Source organism: Schistocerca cancellata, chromosome 2 (assembly GCF_023864275.1).
Source record: "Schistocerca cancellata isolate TAMUIC-IGC-003103 chromosome 2, iqSchCanc2.1, whole genome shotgun sequence".
Lineage (NCBI taxonomy): Eukaryota > Metazoa > Arthropoda > Insecta > Orthoptera > Acrididae > Schistocerca > Schistocerca cancellata.
The window spans coordinates 1012559177-1012582398 of record NC_064627.1 but is presented as its reverse complement, the minus strand read 5'-3'; the positions used below and the strand labels follow the sequence as shown (position 1 = coordinate 1012582398).

Genomic DNA, 23222 nt, shown 5'->3' with positions numbered 1-23222 from the left:
GAAATATAGAGGTGTAATAACTGTTAAGCCATAAAATAATTCTTAGACTCACTTAAGGCAAGTAAAATATTCATAAGAAAACAGTATGATTATACATTTCGTAAGTATTAAATATTTACAGGTATTTCTTAATGACTGCCTAAAATAATCCAGAACCTTGGTGAATCAATCAATCACAAATTAATACTTCATTTACAAAGATCAACACTTGCCTTGCAAAAAATACTTTGCAAGTGATGAATTACACACCTACTAATTGGCTTGCAAATTTATTTTCAAGAGCTTTAGGAAAACTTCTGGCAAATGCTCTTCTACAGTCAAAATCAGTTTCTGATTAGCAGCCTACATGGATCTTTTAACCAAATCTAGACAAATATTTCACAAAAGGTAGGTGAATCTCAAAGCTGTGGTCACTAACTTATTTATCTATGTATCTCACAACTGAAACAATCCCAGTAAGGGCTTTCCTTTGTTAGTTGTGATTGTCTTGTAGTTGTGATCTTCAGTCCAAAGACTGGTATGATACATTTCTTCGCAATAGTCTATCATGTGCATGAAGAATCATCTCTGAATAGTTACTGGAGCAGAATTCATGATTTGAGGAACTAAAATCAGTGTAAAATGATCATACCATCCACACTACCTTGTCAGCGAACTTCATACTGGTAACAATTTGTTCCAGTATGTAACACTCATCTAACATTCATAAGAACCAAAAATACCAACTGAACCATAAAATGTGTAATGTAATTCAGCAAAAGGTATGGCAAATAAGATAATATTATTGAATAAATTCTTGTGTATTCTTCAATCTCAGTTGCACATCTTTAATTACATGACATGTTTTGATCATTCTGAATCATCTACAGATCTAAAACAAAGCTAAGCTAAATATGTACCAACTAATAATTAAAATAAGTAGGAAAGAATTATATATAAATAACTGTATGAAAAAAAAAGACTCAAAATTCATGGTAGCAAGTCTATATAAACTAATGTGTGGAAACTGTCCAAAAGTTCATGTAGGCCAAACAGGCAGGACGTTTGGAATATGCTTCAAAGACCTCACTTCAGTTCTCAATAATAAAATAGCATTTGCTGAACATCTAACATTGAAGCGCACTGTTGGAACCATTGATACAGATTTGGAAGTGCTGCACATTGAACTTACAGGACACCTCCGGACAATATCGCAATGATTGAAGTTTTTACATATCATCTGCAAGAGGCTGGTAACACATTAAACCTGCAGAATGATTTTATTAACAGTGCATTTTTAGAAACTTTCAAGGCCTCTTCCAATCTTCCACCTCGATGCAGTGCATGTATGAGCAACAGTCCCACTCACTGAGAAGGGACAACAGCAGTGGATCTGCTCACACACCATTCTAGCAACAAGTCAGTGTGCAGACTGGGGGCATACATTTCGTAAAACTGTGTGCCATACAATGCCACCAGGCAGAGGAAAATGCAATTACCTTCAACTGCAATAACCTGTTCCCTGTAACTTTAGTTGCGACACATAGTTTCACATATATAATTAATTTTTCATACTTTTCATGGTTTTATACATTCAATATTTTAAAATATTTTTACATTTAAAGCACTTAATTCAGTTCTAGGCACTCTACATAATTCTATACTTTTATGGTCTTTATGTCTTTTACTATTTATACATTGATTGTTCTACACTTTAATGTTTTAACAAGAATTTTTATATCATTTTACTTTTTATATTCTTCATTTGTGTAGCCATTTTTTGTAGTTGCAATGACAGAATGAAAACACCCTCAAGAATTATTTTCTATATTTTCAAAACAAGACCTTATGGTTTTACCCTTTCAGTGTTTCACACTTTCAATATTTTATGACACTAATCATGTTTACTTTACTTCCACTTCTATAATTTACTATTTTATCCCTTTTACATGTCCATAGGTCTAAACTTTCAATATTTTAATGGAAAAATCATATAAGTGATATCTTGCAATTTTAGTATAATACCCTCTCTCGTTAAACCTATAACCACCACTATACCCCCCCCCCTCCATCTTCTTTCCCCGCTCTCAATCCTCCTTGCCCCATTTCATGATTTTACTATTTTATGGCATTTACAGTCTACAAGTTCATTATTCTAGACTTTTAATACTTTAATGAGAATATTTACATAACTGTGCTTTTTATAAGACCCTCTCTTGCTGTTTTGTTAAACTCATGACATCCCTACCACTCAACCTACCAGCTTCCTTTCCCCTAAGCCAATCACTCTCATTCCATTTTCCCCCTTCCCCATTCTTTCTTTCTCACTCTCCCCTGCCTCCACCAGATAACCTTTTTACAACATTGACTGTTGTTGTAAAAGAGTTTCTGAACAGGTAAGAAAGATGCTGCTGCAACTACTTAGGTAAAATCTATATGCATTTCTTCTCTACTTTCTATTATGCAATATTAGATGGAAGGTATTTGGTTTTTAGTTCTGAGATTCAGATTGATCAAAACATGACATGTAATTAAAAATGTATAACTGAAGTTGAAAAACAAATAAAAATTGTTTTAAATATCAGTACATTTGCTGATTCTCTTGGGATGAATGTCGGCAAAAGTGAAAACATTTACTGAAAATAGGCAATGATGTGTACAGATAAAATATAAAATGGGAAACAGATTGGAAAATGTGCTTTCAAAATTCAAAGGTGTAAAAACATAGAGTACCACAATAGGACTATTTACCCTATATGTAACTGACATACCAGAAGCTGTAAATGAAAAATGGTCGTATATGTTGATGACATATCTTTGATAGTCACTAGTGTATCTGCAAATGGCCTTGAGATGAGGACACAGTTGAGGTATAGAGGGCATGCAAATATTTGGGTGGGGTGTTGGGGGGGGGGGGGGGGGATTGCAACGTAAATGGAAACAAAATAACTTTTATGACCGCAAGTGAATATGGCACCCAAAGTAGATGATCTTGATATCAAGCTTCGGGAGTCAAGTGTTTCAGTGTTTCAGAAAATTATTGCAACACTTTCTAGGATGATGGTGGAAACTTCCATGGTGTGGGAGACTAATGTGGATATAATGTGCTCAAAATTGGCACAAATATATTTATCATGAGAAAAATGATACACACATAGATAAGTAAGATAGATAAAGTGCCACATTCTGGCCCCAACTGGCCAATCATGTCCAACTGGCCGCCATGTCGTACTCTGCCAATGGCATCATCAGATGTGGTATGGAGGGGCAAAGAGTTCCAACTCTTTGCCTCTGTACATGTCTGCTTGTGTCTGTATATGTGTGGATGGATGTGTGTGTGTGTGTGCGAGAGTATACCCGTCCTTTTTTCCCCCTAAGGTAAGTCTTTCCACTCCCAAGATTGGAATGACTCCTTACCCTCTCCTTTAAAACCCAAATCCTTTCGTCTTTCCCTCTCCTTCCCTCTTTCCTGACGAGGCAACCGTTGGTTGCGAAAGCTAGAATTTTGTGTGTATGTTTATGTTTGTTTGTGTGTCTATCGACATGCCAGCACTTTCGTTTGGTAAGTCACATCATCTTTGTTTTTAGATATATTTTTCCCACGTGGAATGTTTCCCTCTATTATATTCATATCATTAATTTGAACCCAACAATTACGTTACTTATTATTGGAAATGATGGATTGAGGAAGGGGTTTGTTATTGAGGCACAAATAAAATTATGAACTAAATCAACAAAAGGTGACTATCATAGTCAGATGAATTTGGAAAACTTATTCTCCAAAATATTCTCCCAAGGCTGTCTTGTGATGGACAACACTTCATATCATAACAGACAGGTGGATAAAAAACCCACACAGCATGATACCAAAGTGAGGATGTTGCAGTGGCTGCAAAGGAAGTGTGTTGCCTATAATGAGAGCGCGAGCAACCAGGCTCTGGTTTCTTTAATTCAAGAACACGGACCCGCTACAAAGTCATATGTAGTTGACGAAATGGCAGAAGAGAAAAGCCACACGGTTGTCCACTTGCTGTCCCATAATTATCATTTAAGTGTGACTGAACTGGCATGGACCAAAGTGAGAAGATTATTTATGGAGTGCAACATTTCAGGGAAAATATGTTTAGGACTGTCAGTGAATCCCTTCTGTTAGTAGCTGCAGATGACTGGTAAGGGTACTATACCGGGAAGGTCCAACAACTGGAAGAACTGGAAGTGCAACGATATCATCGAAATTGCAATAGACAAAATTGCTGGTGTTTCTGAATAGGATAGTAGCGATGAATCATGGACAGAAGAGGAATACAATGAGAGTGGTCCTTAGTGATTTATTTCTACTTGCAATTCAGCGTTATAGATCTCAAAAAACGTTCAAAATTTTAATACTTCTTTTTATTGCCACAATTAATTGGAGCTGTCTAAGCGAACTGACACGGAATTAGTAGCAACAGGCATAATCATTCAATAGGAAGCTATTACTCTCGATCTTATGTATTCTGTAAGCTTTTGTTATGCCGCTGCCTCAGTTTTTACTTTCGTAGATGCGCAATACATAGCAGTTGGCAGCTGGTACAGCAGCCAGGAAATGGCGCTGACAAAGCCGCTTGGAGCATGAACTGATTTGCAAACAAAAGTGCAGTCCCAGCACTACAGGGCTTCTGTGAGGGTTTTTCACCCCTCTGGGCCCCTTCTGTTTACCACTTTGGCAACGAGTTTGCTCAGAGTCAGTGGGCTGAGCTTGCTCCCTCCCCACAACCCCCCCCCCCCTTCCCCTCCTCACCAAACTCCAGAATTCGTTCTTCGCCTTTTGAGCAGACTACAACTATCAAGGACAGAGAGCATTGTGTTGAGCATAGTACTTACGGATCCTGGCCATTGCATCTTCCGAGAATGTCTTGGTAGTGTCCTCTCCGGCATGGATGTAATAATCAATGTTGTGGCAATGTGTCTCAACTGGGCTGAGGTATGTGGCAACTGAAAAAAATTGTAGTTATTAAAAATGGGTCACGTAGTGGATATGTAAATGTTAAAAATTATCTAGAGGGAATACACATTTAGTACATATATTTTGCTATGCATTCTGGAGCATAAAATAACTTGTGTTACGTAACATCACAACTCTCTACAGGAAAATATTCAATATTCCAGAGCAGAATAACATTACAAGCTGAAAAAAAGAAAAAAATGGGGGTTTCGGAACAGAATGGCCTCATTAATGAATAATGTTTCTTCGGAAAAAAACTAATTCCTTCAGATACTTGAACCTACTAGTTTAGCCCACATTAACAATGTATTAACAAAGTTTATTACACTAAATTTCTTTTTAGATTACATTTAATGACCAGTACAGTTTGTCAGAAGAGGTTGGCAGAACTTATAACACAGTTGCTCTTGCATTTGGTCTGCTGACAGCACATAATTTCATAACAAAAACGAATCTGATCGCAACCTTCACAATGCAAGGATGTGGGAAAATATGAGGAGGTGTCACTAATTAAAACCATTTAGTAATGAAAATCAAGGAACGTGACATTCGAAGATAAATTTGAGCGTGTGTGTATGCAGAAAAGATCGAAATGGTGATCACTTCATAACGACTACGGTACTACAAGGGGTGCACCTTGTTAGATCGCCAGTGTTGGTAGCGGCTGGACACAATACAGTATTATCGTTTTGTTGACAAATTATACTGTAGCGCCTATTTATGGTACTTGAAAATTCCTTTGCCCGAGACTAGAGTCTCTCAGACTAGCTACAAATGAGAACAATGAAGTACTTTTTAATGAAGGCTGTGAGTGTAAATATATTTATAGTCTACGGATGACACACGGAATAATTAGAAAAATGTCATGATTACCCAACTGCCTCCCGCTGTTAAAAATTGTTCATTCAACACCCTGTTTCAGTCTGCAAACCAACATCAGGTTGTTAAAAACATTTACAGCATCGTATTAGGCGAATATAAAATCACTGACATCAGATAATTAAACCGTGAATTTGTAATTACATTGTCGGTATATAAACTGCGCTAGAAAGAGCTGCTTATATTACGATGTGACAACACTGACAAATTCATCATATTATTGTCTGACGTCAGTGACTATATTCATCTAATGTTATGCTGTAAATGTTTTTAAAAAGCCGATGATGGACAGGCGATCAAAACTGGTTGTTAAATAAAGAATTTTATCAGCAGGTCAAGTGCCTTACGAGTTGTGGGGCACCACCTGAAAAAAATACTGACGGTACACACACGTTTGTATTGTGTTATGTGAAATCGATTTGCAGAATGTTGTACTGTCCCATTACAGGATTCAGGTGCTGCAGTAATTCCAAAATCCGGCAGTAACCTATTCATCGACATTCATTAGTTATCTGTAAATTGTTACTGATATGAAGTAGTTTTTATTTTTATTAAGTTCAAGATCGACAAAATACTTATCCGCTCCTCTGAAGAATGTAGTCATTAATTGTCTGTAAATTGTTGCTCATATGAAGTAGTTTTTATTTTTATTAAGTTCAGGATAGACAAAATGGATATTCGCTCCTCTGACGAATGCAGTCATTAATTTTACTGATGATCAATAATGCAGCTGTTATAAATAATAACGCATTCTGTTAACGCCCCCATACACGATCAAACAATCAGTCAAACTGTATTACATCTGACCATGTACGAAGGGAAGTTTGACATCATGGCGGACATTATTTGTGTTGATGTTAAAAACAAAATAGCGCTGAGAATTACCAAACTGGTAGTTTCCCACCAATATATCACTTGAACAAAAGTCGACAGTTTATGCATGACATACAAGCGGATGGTGCAATGAAATAAAAGCAACCGAAGTCCTACGGTTCTTCTACGGATGATGTGGGATGCATGTTCCCACGTTGACCGTAGTATTTTAATGAACTGTCGTTGGAGAACAAGGTGCAAGAGAATAAATTTTCGCATGCTTGCTTCTTCTTTTTCAATGTGAAGGCGAAGTACACAGCCAGTGTTAAAAATGCTTTACCTGCATTTGCATCATAAACAAAGGCATCTGCTTCAAACTTTACTCGTACGTGTACGGCTTATTTGACCCATCCGTACATAGATAGGAGCGAATCTGACAGACAAGTTTCCTCTTTTCCGAGGGACTTTACAAGTTTTTAAAAGTTTCAATGTTCATTCGAACAAAGTTGATGTAATCATTGGTTTCCGAGAGTAATATCTCCTTTCTACATCTACATCCATACTCCGCAAGCCACCTGACGGTGTGTGGCGGAGGGTACCTTCAGTACCTCTATCGGTTCTTCTTTCTATTCCAGTCTCGTATTGTTCGTGGAAAGAAATATTGTCGGTATGCCTCTGTGTGGGCTCTAATCTCTCTAATTTTATCCTCATCTTCTCTTCGGGAGATATATGTAGGAGGGAGCAATATACCTCTTGACTCTTCGGTGAAGGTATGTTCTCGAAACTTCAACAAAAGCCCGTACCGAGCTACTGAGCACCTCTCCTGTAGTCTTCCACTGGAGTTTATATCTATCATCTCCGTAACGGTTTCGCGATTACTAAATGATCCTGTAACGAAGCGCGCTGCTCTCCGTTGCATCTTCTCTATCTCTTCTATCAACTCTATCTGGTACGGATCCCACACTGGTGAGCAATATTCAAGCAGTGGGCGAACAAGTGTACTGTAACCTACTTCCTTTGTTTTCGGATTGCATTTCCTAAGGATTTTTCCAATGAATCTCAGTCTGGCATCTGCTTTACCGATGCTCAACTCTATATGATCATTCCATTTTAAATCATTCCTAATGCCTATTCCCAGATAATTTATGGAATTAACTGCTACATTGTAGCTAAATGATAAAGGATCTTTCTTTTTTTATGTATTCGCAGCGCATTACACTTGTCTGCACTGAGATTCAATTTAGCAGACTTTCATGGGTAAATCTCTCATTTTAAGCTACTCGCTAGACCAGCGACTTGTTTTCTTGTTCTTCTTTAAACACAATGAAAGGGTCAGGGCCAGGATTGCTTCGTCTGGATTTGTGGCCATTCTCACTACTGTCAAAACACGAACACTAACTGCTTGAAACCGAGGTTAAACTGACAAACTTTGTACGCGTATGAGCTTGTTTGGCAAATCTGTCGCTAGACGAGGGCGCATTTGACAGACAATTTTGTTCGTTTACAGAGGCCTTTATGTCGATGCGGTATGCGCACCGAGGACATTTCCACACAATGATAACAACCACGATGCATCGAGTTAGCACAAGGAACAGTGAATGGCACAGTATTTTAGTCTCGGACAATGCTGCGGAACCCGCGTCAGATGTGCCGTGAGTATTCAGACGGGCGAGTGGGACGCGCTATCGGACGTTCTTGTGATTATTTCCGACCAAGGCGAGAGTGGCCTGCTGGCGATATGGTGCGCATACCAGTGGAGAAAGCGCGCCAGCATCTGAGCAGCTGCGGGAGCATCGCCCTCTGAGACGCACCTGCCGCGTCTACGCACAGCTGCGTTTCTGTCTGCCGGCCCGAGTTCGTCCAGATTTAATATACGGTTGCTAAGCTTAGAACTTGATCAAAACAATGCAAACTTCTATATTTCGTTACACGTGTCTATGCATTGGAACACTCATCATTTTGCTCCGCGGGCTCATCTGCTAATGCAAGAACAAGATAAATAAAAAATAAAGAAGAAGAATTAACATGAAAAAGTATAGGAAAATAAAAAGAACGAAATGGAATGGCGAAAGATTCCGGATCGTGGAATGTTGAAGAATATTATCGTAATAAAGGGTGAAACACCAGACCTCAGCCAGATTTCCTCAATAATCTGTTCTTTCAGTTATGTTCACAGTAGAAAGTGCGTCAGCAGCAAACAAATGTGACATGGCCATTAGGTATGAACACCCACTGTATCCGCAAACTAAGCTGACACCTGCCACGGGGTCTGCTGGAAGCGACCTTACAGGCATTTTCCTACTTACAGTCGTTCCCATCAGACACCGCGCCGCGTGTCAACTTTCTTTGCGCGTATGACATGTAATGAGCGTAGGGTACGTCGCAACATCAACGAAATCACACGTGACTTTTGGTTTATCTTTGTGGTTACATTTAACGCAGAGATCAGCTTTAATGTTGTACGAATTTGCCCTGATTTTGCCGGCCGGGGTGGCCGAGCGGTTCTAGGCGCCACAGACTGGAAACGCGCGACCGCTACGGTCGCAGGTTCGAATCCTGCCTTGGACATGGATGTCTGTGATGTCCTTAGGTTAGTTAGGTTTAAGTAGTTCTAAGTTGTAGGGGACTGATGACCACCGAAGTTAAGTCCCATAGTGCTCAGAGCCATTTTTGTCCTGATTTTATGCATTTATTAATTAGTAACTTCAGTGGTACTCGGAGGAGCTGTAAAAGATAAAAACTGTGCAGGAAGACAGAGGCTGTAATGCATCCAGCAAATATCTGAGGACGTAGGTTGCACTCCAGATGTTACGCCTCGTGTTTCCATCTCTCGATCAAATTCTCCGTCTGACCATTCAAATTTATTTATTATTTGATGGTAAGTGAGGAATGCTAGAACCGTTTCTTTGCAATGTCTACAACCGACTTCCTGCCCCGACCCTCTCCAATCCTCGGCTGTGCTCCGGCAGTAATGATCTCATCGTCGACGAGATGTTAACCCCCAATACTCCCACTTTCGTTTTTTGTGACTCCTGTTTCTACACTCATGCTCATAAATTAAGGATAATTGCAGAATGTGATGCCACACAACGTGGTACTACACAAAACTGGCGCTAATAGCATAAGCACATAGGGAACACACACGACACAGATCTGTAAGTCCTCGGTATTGGTGATAAGCTGAGAAGACCGTCCCGAAACACATGTGTTACAAAACGCCACTGTTTCCTGTGCATGTACCGCGACAGCAATATGGGATATGATAGCCATGCACACGTACACAGGCCGCACTACGGGTTGGCATACTCTGGATCGGGTTGTCGAGCAGCTGCTGGGGTATAGCCTCCCATTCTTGCACCAGTGCCTGAAGTGTCGTAGGGGTTTGAAGATCTGCAGCGATACGTCGACCGAGACCATCCCAGACGTGCTCGATGGGGTTTAGGTCTGGAGAACAGGCAGGCCACTCCATTCGCGTGATATCTTCTGTTTCAAGGTACTCCTCCAGGATGGTAGCTCGGTGGGGCCGTGCGTTGTCATCCATCAGGAGGACGGTGGGACCCACTGCACAAATGTGGCGGACATACTGGTGCAAAATGGCGTCGCGATACACCTGACCTGTTACAGTTCCTCTGTGAAAGACATGCAGGGGTGTACGTGCACCAATCATAATCCCACCCCGCACCATCAAACCACGACCTCCATACAGGTCCCTTTCAAGGACATTAAGGGGTTGGTATCTGGTTCCTGGTTCATTCCATGTGAAAACCCGGCGAGAACCACTGTTCAGACTATACCTGGACTCGTCCGTGAACATAACCTGAGACCGCTGTTCCAATGACCATGTACTGCGTTCTTGACACCAGGCTTTACGGGCTCTCCTGTTACCAGGGGTCAGTGGAATGCACCTTGCAGGTCTCCGGGCGAATAAACCATGTCTGTTCAGTCGTCTGTAGATTGTGTGTCTGGAGACAACTGTTCCAGGGGCGGGGTAAGGTCCCGAGCAAGGCTACCTGCAGTACTCCGTGGCCATCTACTGGCACTGATAGTGAGATATCGGTCTTCTTGTAGTTTTGTACACTGTGTACGTCCCGCACTGTAGCGGCTAGACACTTTTCCTGTCTGCTGGAATCGTTGCCATTATCCTGAGATCACACTTTGTGGCACACGGAGTGCCCGTGCTACGAGCTGCTGTGTTTGACCAGCCTCCAGTCGCCCTAGTATTCTGCCCCTCACAACGTCATCGATATGTGTTCTTTGAGCCAATTTCAACACACAGTCACCATTGGCACGTCTGAAAATGTCTACACACTCGCTGCACCGTACTCTGACATGGACCAACACACCTCTGCGTATTTGGACTGCTGCCAGCGCCACCGTGCGACGACCGCAGGTCAAATGCACCGCATGGTCATACCCCGAGGTGATTTAAACCCGCAAACCGCCCACCATAGCGTTGTTTCACCACGTATCAGCATTATCCTTCATTTATGGGCATGAGTGTAGAACGGCATACGTCAGGAGAGCAGTTTCGGCGAGGTGCAGGATACGAGATGAGGCTCCACGTGTCTCCGGCGAGGCTATGCGCCATTTCCGAGACGTCCTTGCGACGGCAACTTCCGCAGTTCGCGCTTTCGATGGCCCCAGCGGCATTCCGAGCCGATTGGTGTTCTGGCTGCGAGCCCCGCCCTCGCGTGGAGTCATTCACACCGCCGTCCCGTTACATAGACTCGGTCAGCCTGCGAAGACACTGCGTCAGCCTGTGGAGCAACCGCTACGCCGATGCGCTGGCCGTGCCGACTGCCAATTTACTTGCCAGCCCTGTTGGGGATTCCCTGTACACCCCGACGAAAAATAGGTAATATGAGCTTCTCACAACATAGGCTGAAAAGTATGCACAGAGGTCTGCAGCCATAATGTTTTGTCAGTTATTAAATATGAGATGTGATTTTAAAAAAACCTAACGGGAATTTTTAATTTCGCAGGCTTTATACATCTGTGTTGGTGCACATATTGCTGATCTATGTTAGCGTTTTCAGCTGTTTTGAATACTTAGTTTATCGTTGACGGTCAAAAAGGTTATACGTGTTTTCCGAGTGCTCGGCGAATTTTTACTTTCTAAAAAGATAGATCAAAGAATTTGCGTTAAATTTTGTTTGAAAACTGGAATAAAGCGCGGCACCGCCTTGGAAATGTTGACTGTGGCGTTTGGCGAATCTACGATGAGTAAGTTAAGAGTTTACCAGTGGTATAGCCGGCCGCGGTGGCCGTGCGGTTCTGGCGCTGCAGTCCGGAACCGCGGGACTGCTACGGTCGCAGGTTCGAATCCTGCCTCGGGCATGGGTGTGTGTGATGTTCTTAGGTTAGTTAGGTTTAAGTAGTTCTAAGTTCTAGGGGACTTATGACCTAAGATGTTGAGTCCCATAGTGCTCAGAGCCATTTGAACCATTTGAACCAGTGGTATAAATGTTCCAAAGAGGGTCGAGAATACTTTGAAGACGCCCTGGACGCCTTAGCGCGTCAGTTACTGACGATAATTTGGTAGAAGTAAAGAAAATTGTTCTGGAAAATCGCCCATCACCATCAGCAGTTTTTCGGATGCTTTGGGCATGAAACGTGCAGCTGCAAAGTTTGTTCCTAAACTGCTGAATTTCGACCAAAACCGATGTCGCGTTGACATCGCTCAGCAGTTGCTGAATGAATTCGACAAGGATCCAGAACATCTAAAGAAGTTTACAAGAGGTGACGAAACATGGCCGGCCGGCGTGGCCGAGCGGTTCTAGGCGCTTCAGTCTGGAACCGCGCGACCGCTACGGTCGCAGGTTCGAATCCTGCCTCGGGCATGGATGTGTGTGATGTCCTTAGGTTGGTTAGGTTTAAGTGGTTCTAAGTTCTAGGGGGCTGATGACCTCAGATGTTAAGTCCCATAGTGCTCAGAGCCATTTGAACGAAACATGGGTGTACAGGTATGACGTCGAAGTCAAGGCCCAGTCGTCCCAATAGAAACTGCCTGAAGAGCTAAGACCGAAAAAAAAATCGACAAGTTCGATCACAATTAAGATTTTTCTCGCAGTTTTCTTCGATTACAATCGGTCAGTGCATCATGAGTTCCTGCATTATGGCCGTACGGTCAATAAGGAACACTACCCGGAAGTTATGCGCCGTTTGTGTGAAATAAACCTAAGAAAAGTCTAGAATTATGGCAAAACCACTCGTGGGAATTGCATCACGATAATACTCCCGCTCACAATTCGATGCTCCTTCGTGATTTTTTGGAAAAAAAAAAAACCGTTGTACTGCCTCAGCCAGCATATTCGCCGCACATGACCCCCTGTAACTTCTTTCTATACCCGAGGCTGAAGAGAACCATGAAAGGACGTCGTTTTGCCACCACTGGCGATATATATATATATATATATATATATATATATATATATATATATATATATATATATATATATATAAACAGAACTGCTAGAGGAACTTAACACCGTAATGAGAAGTGAGAAGTGCCTTCAGGGTTGGAAAAAGCGCCGGCAAAATTGTATTTTATCCGAGGGGGATGGAACAAAGTTAATGTTCATGAATAAATGAAGATTCCTTAAGAAAAACAAAAATCCCCGTTACTTTTTCATCGCATCTCGTTTCCATCTTGATTCCACTTTTTTTTTCAGTTAAAATCGGTACGACACATTTCGGCAACTACATTGTCAGAAACAAAAGTACTGAAAGAGCAAATACATTCAGACACAGCTGGACATTAAGGATTTTTTAATTCAAATAAAAATGTGCGATCAAACGGATATTAAATAATTGCGAAACAGGGTCTCCCTCGAGACGACTGTTACCGCTACGAACGGTTTGATGCTACAAGGCGCTTTCGAAAAGTGAGGATTGTTTGCTTTTGTTTAAATGTTGGCAGCTGAAAATGAAGTTGCACTAATACAGTGCCATCCAGTGATTGTTTACGAAGCCACTGAAGTTCTTCAACTGTTGGTGAAAAAAGCAAACGACAGTGGCCTTGAAAATCGTCGCTCCCGCCAGTTGCGAAGTACGTGTTGTAATTCGATTTTAGTGTGAAACGGTGTCTGCAGTCGCTAAAATCCAACAGGAGCTGTGCCCTGTTTATGCGCCTACTGTAACTGGAGAAATGGGTATAATATTGGTGTCTATACAAAGGTGCACGATGACGAGTGGAATAACAGAGCCAGTATCCCGATCAAAGAAATCGTACAATAAGAGGAGCAAAATCTGCGATCTTTATGACGACTGCTGATGAATTTCCTCGTGTTGGACGCACCACTATTTAGCGATTCTCGAGGAAAACTTCGGATATCGTGAACTGTGTACAAAAAAAAAAAAAGAGGAAACAACGTCAAGAGTGGGAGCGTTTTTGGACCAGTCAAGTCATTGGTGCCATTTGACATCGCCAAAACCGAGAAAATTCAAGCGTCATAATACTGTCATAGTGAGGGAGCCGGTTCGAGAACATTTTTCCACACAAGCGACATACCATTTGGCACCCCCTCCCCCTCCTCCTCCCTCAGACGTAAGTTTGCCTTTCCTTGGGGTCTTGGTAAAAGGCCTGCGATCACTTAAACTGGCGTTCCCGGTCAAAGACTTTGAAACCCCAGAGATTTGGGTCAAACCGGAATATTTTCCCAACACACACAGGGTGACACGGGGAGCGAGGACATGTGGGTAGGGGGAGCGGGTGAGGGAGGAAGATTCCTCGTCTGTCTTTCAGTGTTGACAACGCCAGAGTGCGGATCAGCAGCCATGATACGAATAAAAACATGACGAGTTAAAAAAAATCTTAATGGATATAAATGATACAAACTTAAGTAAGTCGGTGTTCTGCAGTATCGAGATATTATGTGCATGCACGGGCGTGGGGAGTGAAACGTACACATGAGAAGTTGGCTTGCGTGCGGACAACTGTCTGGCGAGCGGGTTGGTGGCGCGGTGCATTCGATAGTTGATTGTCGACGCATCTTCATTGTCCTCACAATCTAGTAAATGTAAATGTCGTGTGACTAGGGCCTCTCGCCAGGTAGACAGTTCGCCAGGTGCAAGTTTTTCGATTTGACGCCACTTCGGTGACTTGCTCGTCGATGGGGTGAAATTGTGATGATTAGGACAGCACAACACCCAGTCCCTGAGCGGAGAAAATCTCCGACCACGCCGGGAATCGAACCCGGGCCCTTAGGATTGACGTTCTGTCGCGCTGACCACTCAGCTACTGGCTAGTGATCGAGGAAAAGGGTCGTATTTTCTTGTAAAATATGTGCTTCATAGAGGATCGTCTGTCTTATGAGTTTCTTTGAGAGATAGTACACTGTCCGGCCACATAAATCTGACCGCCCGTGAAAGTGGAAATGAACGTTTGGCGTCATTGCCCGGGAGCATTGGTGCATGTCTTCTTACATTCGACGCCACATTGGGCGACCTGCGCGCCGGATGGGAATGAAATGATGATGGAGACAGCACAACACCCAGTCCCTGAGCGGAGAAAATCCCCGACCGAGCCGGGCATCGAACTCGGGCCCGTAGGACAGCAATCCGTCACGCTGACCACTCAGCTATCGGGGCGGACACCGACTGTCAAAAGCTCGGATAACCACCTTTTGCAGCGTGGACCGCCGCGAGACATGCAGAAAGAGAACCGATGAAAGTTCTGGAAGCTACCGACGGGGATACATGGAGCCTGGCCGACTCCAGTGCTTTGGCTGCGCTAGGTTCCTCGGTTGAGGAACCAAGGCGTGTACAGCCCGATCGAGGTGATCCCATAGATTCTCGATTGCATTTCAATCCGGGGATTTTGGTGGCCAGGGAAATATGGCAAATTCATTCTGCAGCTTTCCGAACCATGCACGTACACTGCGAGCTGTGTGATTCGTTATACTGTCATGCCGAGGAAAAACAAACTTAATGTATGGGTGGATACGATCCCCAAGAATACATGCATACTTGTGTTGATCCATTGCGCCTTCCAGATGACAAGATCACCCGAGGAATGCCACGAAAACTTTACACAGACCATAACGCTCCCTTCTCCGGTGATTGTTGCAGTGTGTTTGCTTTCAGGCGTTTCAGACCGTCATGCGAACCGCCATCTGTCCGATGGGGCATAAAACGTGGTTCATCTGAGAAGATCACCTGTCACCACTCAGTGGACGTCCAGTTGCATTCGTCGCCGATGATCAGCAGTAAGGCCGGTATTACACCATCAAATTTCTTTGTCAAAGATTTGATCAAATATTCGTCAAATATATTTGACAAAGATCTTTGACGTGGCGCTAGAAAGTGGTATTACACTGTCATCATATTTTTCGTCAAAGTTCAAGATGGGTGACAACAACAACTTGTCCCCGAGTTCGAGTCTCGGTCGGGCACACAGTTTTAATCTGCCAGGAAGTTTCATATCAGCGCACACTCCGCTGCAAAGTGAAAATCTCATTCTGGAAACTTGTTACTAACCTCAGCAGTTGCATGTACCACAATTGCACTGTGTGTACATGTGGAAGAGAAGCGGGGGAAAAAAAGGAAACGAACCTGGGTGAAGACTTGGGTTTTACGACGGCACGATAAAAGCACTCAACAAAACATGTTATGTGAGCTTATAGTGGAGAAAGTCAAGTCGTACATCAATTACTCAAGAACGGATGAGCATACATTTGTTTATGTGCTCAGTGAAGTGTAACCTCATATCTCAAAGCACAATACTCACTCAAGAACTGCTATACCTGCAGAGGACAGGCTCACTGTAACACTCCGATTCCTTGCTACAGGAGAGAGTTAGGTTAGGTCAGGTCTCCAATCTTCTTAATCTATTTTTGTATGCCTTACGCTGTAAAGCGCCTCATCAGCTTCATACATCTTTATTAATTTTGTAGTTATCGGTACACACCAATTGTATTTACCGGCAATGTTTATAAAAACACTACAGATGACAGAACGCTGCAGCGATGCTAGCGCTCCACGTGGTAACATGTCACATTGCAATGAACAGAAGACAAGCGACTTCTTTGATCAAATCTACAGCGAGGCCCTACATTTGATCAAATTTATTTGACGACAGATGAGATTTGACAAAGTTCCCTATTACACTATCAAATTTCTTTGACAAAGAAATTTGATAGTGTAATACTGGCGCAATAACTAGGCGCCTGCTGCGGAGGCCCATACGCAGCAACTTTCGCTTAAAGGTCTTTGAGGAGACACTGTTGGAAGCTCCTTGGTTCATTTGGGCGGTCTGTTGCTCAACCGTTATCCCGTACACATATCCGCACCTGTCGTTCAGCCCTGTCATCTACGGCCCGTTGTACATCACAGATACCTAGGCACTGATTTTACGTTAGCGCTATTTTTCCATGCGCGGTATACTTTAACCAGGGCAAGTACGCGAACAGTTTACAAACTTAGCCGTTTCGGAAATGCTACATCCTAGGCCCAAAAGCCAATGATCATGCCGTTTTGGACGTCAGATAACACGCTCCGTTTCCGCCATTACGACGAGTGCACTCAGCACTGTATTCCGTGTCCGCTTTTTTTTTCCTTTATTGTAATTTTAAACACCTATACAGGCGGGCTGGCAGCAGCATAGTACGCTGCTCTTCAGCCTTAAGTGGAACAATAAACATGACAGAGAGGTGATACATACAATACAAAAAAGGGCGGGCAAAAAATGGAGATACAAAAAAAACAAGAAGCCGTTCACGTTGGACGAAAAAAAAAACACTTGGAGACATGGCGCACAAAACACGGAGAAAGGCGACGGCACATGTGAACAGTTGAGTTGGAACTGCACGAAACACAAAACGATGCACACACACTAAACACTGATGGCGATTCCGTGTCCGCCTCTCCCCAACACGCTTTATATACCCTTCACTGCTAGTGCTGCCACCTGCCGGCTGTGAGTGGTTATTGTACGTTGGCGTCGAAAATAGGCGATGGTCACATTAATGTGAAATGGCAGAAAGATGGAATAGCTGCAGAGACAGGTCAGCGGAAAATCGTTGCCTGAATGACTGGAGAGATTGCTTTGGTGTTCTAAAGTAATCAGGGGTAATTAACTTGGCGCTGGACAGAGTAAAAGAAGGAACGAATTGCAGATGCAGATAAACTTTGGGCATGGCTAGTATGGATGGGTTACAATAGAACAGAAAGAAGAGTACGGCATGAAAATTGCCAGAAGTCAATTAACACAAAAAAAGAAATAGTACCGGTGCCATGAAGTATTTGCATCTTACTGAATTGGTGGTATCGCTGTCACACATACAGAGACAGTTTCTGTTGCCTGTGTCGGCGGGGCAGAATGTTACAACTGTTATGATTCAGCTCGAAGAATGCGTGCCACATCCGCTTGAGCTCGTTCAGTAATTCTTGTGACACAAGTCATTCTGTCATATTCATTTATGACTCAGGGTAAATTGTTCTTCATTGTTTCCTCTGTCTCCCTCGATTAGTCATGGCGAAGAAATCTGACCTTCACATGTTGTACTTTGCGAGACGTTAGAACGAGGAATGACAAATAAGAGTCGCCTTGTTCAGGATAGCTGTCTAACTGATAGACTCTTCCAGCACCAGCATACAATACATTTGTTGTTATTGCTAACAGTACCTGTCTAAACTGCAATAATTACACGGAACAACGATTTGTAGAGTGCAACATAGACAATGTTATTAACGGAAATGTAGCAGCAGCGCGGTTCCGCACTGAAGCGCCTCGAACCGCTCGGCCACAGAGGTTGGTAAACAATCTAAAACAGTTGCATTAGCTGAAGTTCCGTAACGCGTTATAAGCTGCGAGTTACGTGATTCGTGAGTGGCGCTTCGACGGCCGGCGACAGGACAAAGGGCGGTGGTTTTCATGTAAAAGAGGCAGCGGAGGGGACTTGCGAAACGGCGCCGGCAGAATAGCCCAGACGGAGCAGCGTCGTCTGAATACGAGGAAGCGAGGCGCGCGCATTGGGAACACCGGGTCAAGGGCCGCGGATGGATACTCGTCCGCTTGCATACGCTTTACGCTACGCAGCTGCGGCTGCAAGCAGAGCCTGCGGCCTCCGCTGCACTAGAGACGGCTTCATTTGCAAGCCTCCGATCCAGTTCCCGCTAGGCACGTGTTTTGCAGTAGAGGACTGCTGTAGCCTTAATACCACAGTCCACTAGTACCCATCTGCGTTGTTTCAATCAGAAAAACTTTCCAACGTACCCTATATTGTGAGGTAACAAAAGTTATGGGATACTTCTTAATATCGTGTTAGCCCTCCTTTTGCCTGGCGTTGGGCAGTATCTCGGCATGGCATGAACTCCGCGAGTCTTTGAAAGTCCCCTGCAGAAATATTGAGCTATGCCGCCCCTACAGCCGTCCATAATTGCGAAAGTGTTGTCGGTGAAGGATTTTGTGCACGAACTGACCTACAGATTACTAGCATTTGTAGACTTAGAGAAAGCTTTTGACAATGTTGACTGGAACACTCTCTTTCAAATTCTGAAGGTGGCAGGGCTAAAATACAAGGAGCGAAAGGCTATTTACAATTTGTACAGAAACCAGATGGCAGTTATAAGAGTCGAGGGACATGAAAGGGAAGCAGTGGTTGGGAAGGGAGTGAGACAGGGTTGTAGCCACTCCCCGATGCTATTCAATCTGTATATTGAGCAAACAGTAAAGGAAACGAAAGAAAAGTTTGGAGTAGATATTAAAATCCATGGAGAAGAAATAAAAACTTTGAGGTTCGCCGATGACATTGTAATTCTGTCAGAGACAGCAAAGGACTTGGAAGAGCAGTGTCTTGAAAGGAGGGTATAAGATGAACATCAACAAAAGCAAAACGAGGATAATGGAATGTAGTCGAATTAAGTCAGGTGATGATGAGGGAATTAGATTAGGAAATGAGACTCTTAAAGTAGTAAAGGAGTTTTGCTGTTTGGGGAGCAAAATAATTGATGATGGTCGAAGTAGAGAGCATATAAAATGTAGACTGGCAATGGCAAGGAAAGCGTTTCCGAAGAAGAGAAATTTGTTAACATCGAGTATAGATTTAAGCGTCAGGAAGTCATTTCTGAAAGTATTTGTATGGAGTGTAGCCATGTATGGAAGTGAAACATGGACGATAAATAGTTTGGACAAGAAGAGAATAGAAGCTTTCGAAATGTGGTGCTACAGAAGAATGCTGAAGATTAGATGGGTAGATCACATAACTAATGAGGAAGTATTGAATCGAACTGGGGAGAAGAGGAGTTTGTGGCACAACTTGACTAGAAGAAGGGATCGGTTGGTAGGACATGTTCTGAGGCATCAAGGGATCACCAATTTAGCACTGGAGGGCAGCGTGGAGGGTAAAAATCGTAGAGGGAGACCAAGAGATGAATGCACTAAGCAGATTCAGAAGGATGTAGGCTGCAGTAGGTACTGGGAGATGAAGAGGCTTGCACAGGATAGAGTAGCATGGAGAGCTGCATCAGATGGTTCAAATGGCTCTGAGCACTATGGGACTTAACATCTGAGGTCATCAGTCCCCTAGAACTTAGAACTACTTAAACCTAACTAACCTAAGGACATCACACACATCCATGCCCGAGGCAGGATTCGAACCTGCGACCGTAGCAGTCGCGCGGTTCCGGACTGCAGCGCCTAAACCGCGTGGCCACCGCGGTCGGCGAGCTGCATCAAACCAGTCTCAGGACTGAAGACCAGAACAACAACAAGTGCTCCATGGGATTCATGTCGGGCGACCTGGGTGGCCAGTTCATTTCCTCTAATTTTCCAGAAAGTTCTTCAAACCAATCGCGAACAGTTGTGGCCCTGTGACATGGAGTACTGTCATCCACAAAAATTTCATCTATGTTGCAGAACATGAAATCCATGTTTGGCTCTAAATGGTCTTCACGAAGCCAAACAAACCATTTTTAGTCAATGATTGATTCAGTTGAACCAGTGGTCCTTCCCACGTAAACACAGCCCATACCATTATGGAGACATCAGCTTGCACCCTGCCTTGTTGAGAACTTGTGTCCATGGCTTCGTGGGGTCTACGCTACACTCGAACCCTACCATCATCTCTTACCAGCTGAAATCGGTACGAGTGGCGCTTGAAAAGTCCGTGCAAAAATAAAAACTACTTAAGCCCGGTCCACACGCAACGATCTGTCTGCGCAGACATCGGCGAAGATGTCTGTACATGCAAATGATCGCTGCAAATGTGGTGTTTTCATACGACACAAACCCCAATCTACTACTCGCCCGCCATCTGTCGGTGTAGAAAAGAAATATCAGTGGCAAGCGACTGCGCTCCCCGTAAACGTCAAAAATTTAATTCAGTTATTTTGAAATATACACTCCTGGAAATGGAAAAAAGAACACATTGTCACCGGTGTGTCAGACCCACCATACTTGCTCCGGACACTGCGAGAGGGCTGTACAAGCAATGATCACACGCACGGCACAGCGGACACACCAGGAACCGCGGTGTTGGCCGTCGAATGGCGCTAGCTGCGCAGCATTTGTGCACCGCCGCCGTCAGTGTCAGCCTCAGCCAGTTTGCCGTGGCATACGGAGCTCCATCGCAGTCTTTAACACTGGTAGCATGCCGCGACAGCGTGGACGTGAACCGTATGTGCAGTTGACGGACTTTGAGCGAGGGCGTATAGTGGGCATGCGGGAGGCCGGGTGGACGTACCGCCGAATTGCTCAACACGTGGGGCGTGAGGTCTCCACAGTACATCGATGTTGTCGCCAGTGGTCGGCGGAAGGTGCACGTGCCCGTCGACCTGGGACCGGACCGCAGCGACGCACGGATGCACGCCAAGACCGTAGGATCCTACGCAGTGCCGTAGGGGACCGCACCGCCACTTCCCAGCAAATTAGGGACACTGTTGCTCCTGGGGTATCGGCGAGGACCATTCGCAACCGTCTCCATGAAGCTGGGCTACGGTCCCGCACACCGTTAGGCCGTCTTCCGCTCACGCCCCAACATCGTGCAGCCCGCCTCCAGTGGTGTCGCGACAGGCGTGAATGGAGGGACGAATGGAGACGTATCGTCTTCAGCGATGAGAGTCGCTTCTGCCTTGGTGTCAATGATGGTCGTATGCGTGTTTGGCGCAGTGCAGGTGAGCGCCACAATCAGGACTGCATACGACCGAGGCACACAGGGCCAACACCCGGAATCATGGTGTGGGGAGCGATCTCCTACACTGGCCGTACACCACTGGTGATCGTCGAGGGGACACTGAATAGTGCACGGTACATCCAAACCGTCATCGAACCCATCGTTCTACCATTCCTAGACCGGCAATGGAACTTGCTGTTCCAACAGGACAATGCACGTCCGCATGTATCCCGTGCCACCCAACGTGCTCTAGAAGGTGTAAGTCAACTACCCTGGCCAGCAAGATCTCCAGATCTGTCCCCCATTGAGCATGTTTGGGACTGGATGAAGCGTCGTCTCACGCGGTCTGCACGTCCAGCACGAACGCTGGTCCAACTGAGGCGCCAGATGGAAATGGCATGGCAAGCCGTTCCACAGGACTACATCCAGCATCTCTACGATCGTCTCCATGGGAGAATAACAGCCTGCATTGCTGCGAAAGGTGGATATACACTGTACTAGTGCCGACATTGTGCATGCTCTGTTGCCTGTGTCTATGTGCCTGTGGTTCTGTCAGTGTGATCATGTGATGTATCTGACCCCCGGAATGTGTCAATAAAGTTTCCCCTTCCTGGGACAATGAATTCACGGTGTTCTTATTTCAATTTCCAGGAGTGTAGAAATGGAGGAAGTTCTGTTGTGGTCTGTGTTCGCAACTTGTGTTGCAAAAAACATTCAAAATAACCGCAGGAAACAGAGAAAGCGGTCAAAATGGTGTAGACAGTGGCTGCTAAAGCGAAAGCAGTTTTCTCACGTAAATTTACTGCGAGATTTGAAGGGCGAACCTTAAGAAAGCCAAGCAGATCAAAATACCATAACGTTGGCTGGTGTACTTGATCTACTCCTACTTCAGATCTTCTAGATTTCTGAACTTTGGATAACCCTTTTCGGTAAACAGTTCGCAAAGAATTTTTTTTTTAATTCTGTTTGCCGAGGCGTCAACTGCTCGCAATTTTTCAATTAGAGCATTGTATGGTGCTGTCTTTTTGTCTGTGTCACTATATTCTTTACTTTTAATCTTCCACAAACATGGGTGGTTTCTATATATTTCAATGAATTCACTGACAAACTCTCGAGAACACTGACGAGTATCAGCCATTTTAATGCCCTGTGCGCACAAATACAAACACCAGACTGAGCAAACAGCTGTTTCGGGCCAGATTTGCGGCGATCTCCTGTCCACACGCTCCAACTTGTCTGCGCAGATGCGGTTTGAACCCACAGATTTGAGAGGTTTCGCTCAAACCTCCAACTCCAACTTCCAGGTTTGCACACACCTCAGGTTGGTGCAAATCTTCTGTCCACACGCAACGATCTGTCTGCGCAGATGTGATGTGCGCAGACATTTGCGCAGACAGATCGTTGCGTGTGGACGGGCCTTTACGTGTTTGGGGTAAACTTTTTTTAATTTTTCAACA

General features: G+C 44.0%; 1 protein-coding gene across 2 annotated transcripts in view; it reads right to left on the bottom strand.

The window, feature by feature from the left end:
* Positions 1-23222, bottom strand: part of LOC126162986 (uncharacterized) — a 337797-nt gene that overhangs the window by 24219 nt on the left and 290356 nt on the right. For both annotated transcript variants that reach the window (XM_049919842.1, XM_049919843.1), the window contains exon 3: positions 4843-4953. In XM_049919842.1, coding sequence (XP_049775799.1) covers positions 4843-4953 — 111 coding nt within the window. The remainder of the gene's footprint in view (positions 1-4842; positions 4954-23222) is intronic.